At 42.5% G+C, this 1,750-nt stretch overlaps 1 protein-coding gene across 1 annotated transcript; it reads left to right on the top strand.

The window, feature by feature from the left end:
- The first annotated feature begins 432 nt into the window (after positions 1 to 432).
- On the top strand, positions 433 to 1,385 carry LOC125111380 (olfactory receptor 51F2-like). The gene has a single exon (XM_047753325.1). The coding sequence runs from the start codon at positions 441 to 443 to the stop codon at positions 1,383 to 1,385; it is 945 nt and encodes a 314-aa protein (XP_047609281.1). The 5' UTR covers positions 433 to 440.
- Positions 1,386 to 1,750: the final 365 nt, after the last annotated feature.

The following is a 1,750-nucleotide window of genomic DNA, read 5'->3' as shown; positions in this document are numbered from 1 at the left end:
TGCCACCTGGAGACTGGCACTTACCATCTACCTCACTAGTCTGTTTGCACAGATTGAATTGGTTCTTTCCTAGCATCACATTTTTATCAATAGCTCTTGTGTATGTATTCAAATAGGAGTCTTTTTCTATAAAATATTTAATGGTCTCTTAATTATACCATTTTAATTGGGTATTCAGAGATGGAAATTTTAATGGACCTCTTAAGGATTTTTGCCTTGGAAAGTGAGAAGTGAAGAAGCAGGGCGAATTGCCTTTTGTGTTTTCCTAGATTTGTGCTCTGTCTCTTCCTCTAGCTCTAGTCCACCCAAGGTCAACTCCAAATCTAAGACAGGAATAACTAGCAATGCACTTCCAATGAAGATCAGGGCAAGATTCACTAGTGACCCTAAATTGCATGAAATGTAGAAGAGAGTGAAAATATTTTTCTCCTTCACTCATCATGCCATCCTTCAACCAGAGCATTTTCCACCCTGCTGTCTTCTTTCTAACTGGCATCCCTGGTTTTGAAACTTACCATGCCTGGATCTCCATCCCATTCTGTTGTCTCTATGCCATCGCCATCTCAGGGAATAGCATGATCTGGTTTGTCATCATCACTGAGCCAAGCCTTCATGAACCCATGTACTATTTCCTCTCTATGCTATCTTTCACGGACCTAGGGCTGTGCCTTTCCACACTGGTCACAATGGTAGGTATTTTCTGGTTTAATGCTCGAGAAATCAGCTTGGATGCCTGCATCGGCCAAATGTTCTTTATTCATGGTTTCACGTTCATGGAGTCATCAGTACTCCTGGCAATGGCTTTTGACCGCTTCATTGCCATCTGTAACCCACTGAGATACGCCACAATCTTAACCAATTCAAGGATCATCAAAGCAGGCGTTGCAATCCTTATTAGGGGGACAACAGCTCTAGTGCCTTTGCTCCTGCTCCTTAAGCGTCTGTCCTTCTGCCGAAGTCGTGTTCTGCACCACTCGTATTGTTTCCACCCTGATGTGATGAAGCTCTCATGCGCAGACACCAAGATCAACAGTGCATTTGGTCTTGCCATTGTCATCGCTACTGCTGCCCTGGACTTGGTCTTGATCCTCCTCTCCTATGTCCTCATCATCCACGCTGTGCTCAGCATTGCCTCCCCAGAGGAGCGGAAAAAGGCCTTTGGTACCTGCGTATCACACCTAAGTGCCGTTGCCACCTTCTACATCCCCATGATCAGCCTGTCACTAGTGCACAGGTTTGGGAAGCATGCCCCTCCCCTTGCGCATACTCTCATTGCCAATATTTATCTGCTTATCCCTCCCGTCATGAACCCCATAATCTACAGCGTGAAGACAAAGCAAATTCGCAAGGCTATGCTCAGAATATTCCTTCCTAAGCTAATTTAGGACATTTTCCGTGTATTCTTTCCTAATGTTATCTTTTATGATTGATGTTTGATCAGTCACTAAATGTTAGTTACCACTATACATCAAAAAAATTTGTTTATATATGCTCTCATTCTTCTGAAGATCCAGTGACTTATTATTTATAGACTCCTTCACTGAATTCTTTGAGAACAGGGACTGTGTATTATATACCTGTAACCATATCGCACATACTGCACCTGGCACAGAATAGAACCAGAATTAAGACATGTTTGCAAAATGGACAAATTAAGTCATAACTTGGGGTCCAAATAGTCTCATCACTTGTAAGATATGCAGCTACCAAGATATGTCTGATATAATTTAGTTCAGTAGGAAAGTCTAGA

This window comes from Phacochoerus africanus, chromosome 11 (genome assembly GCF_016906955.1).
Source record: "Phacochoerus africanus isolate WHEZ1 chromosome 11, ROS_Pafr_v1, whole genome shotgun sequence".
NCBI lineage: Eukaryota > Metazoa > Chordata > Mammalia > Artiodactyla > Suidae > Phacochoerus > Phacochoerus africanus.
Note: the sequence above shows the minus strand (reverse complement) of the source record. Positions and strands in the feature narration are given on the sequence as shown.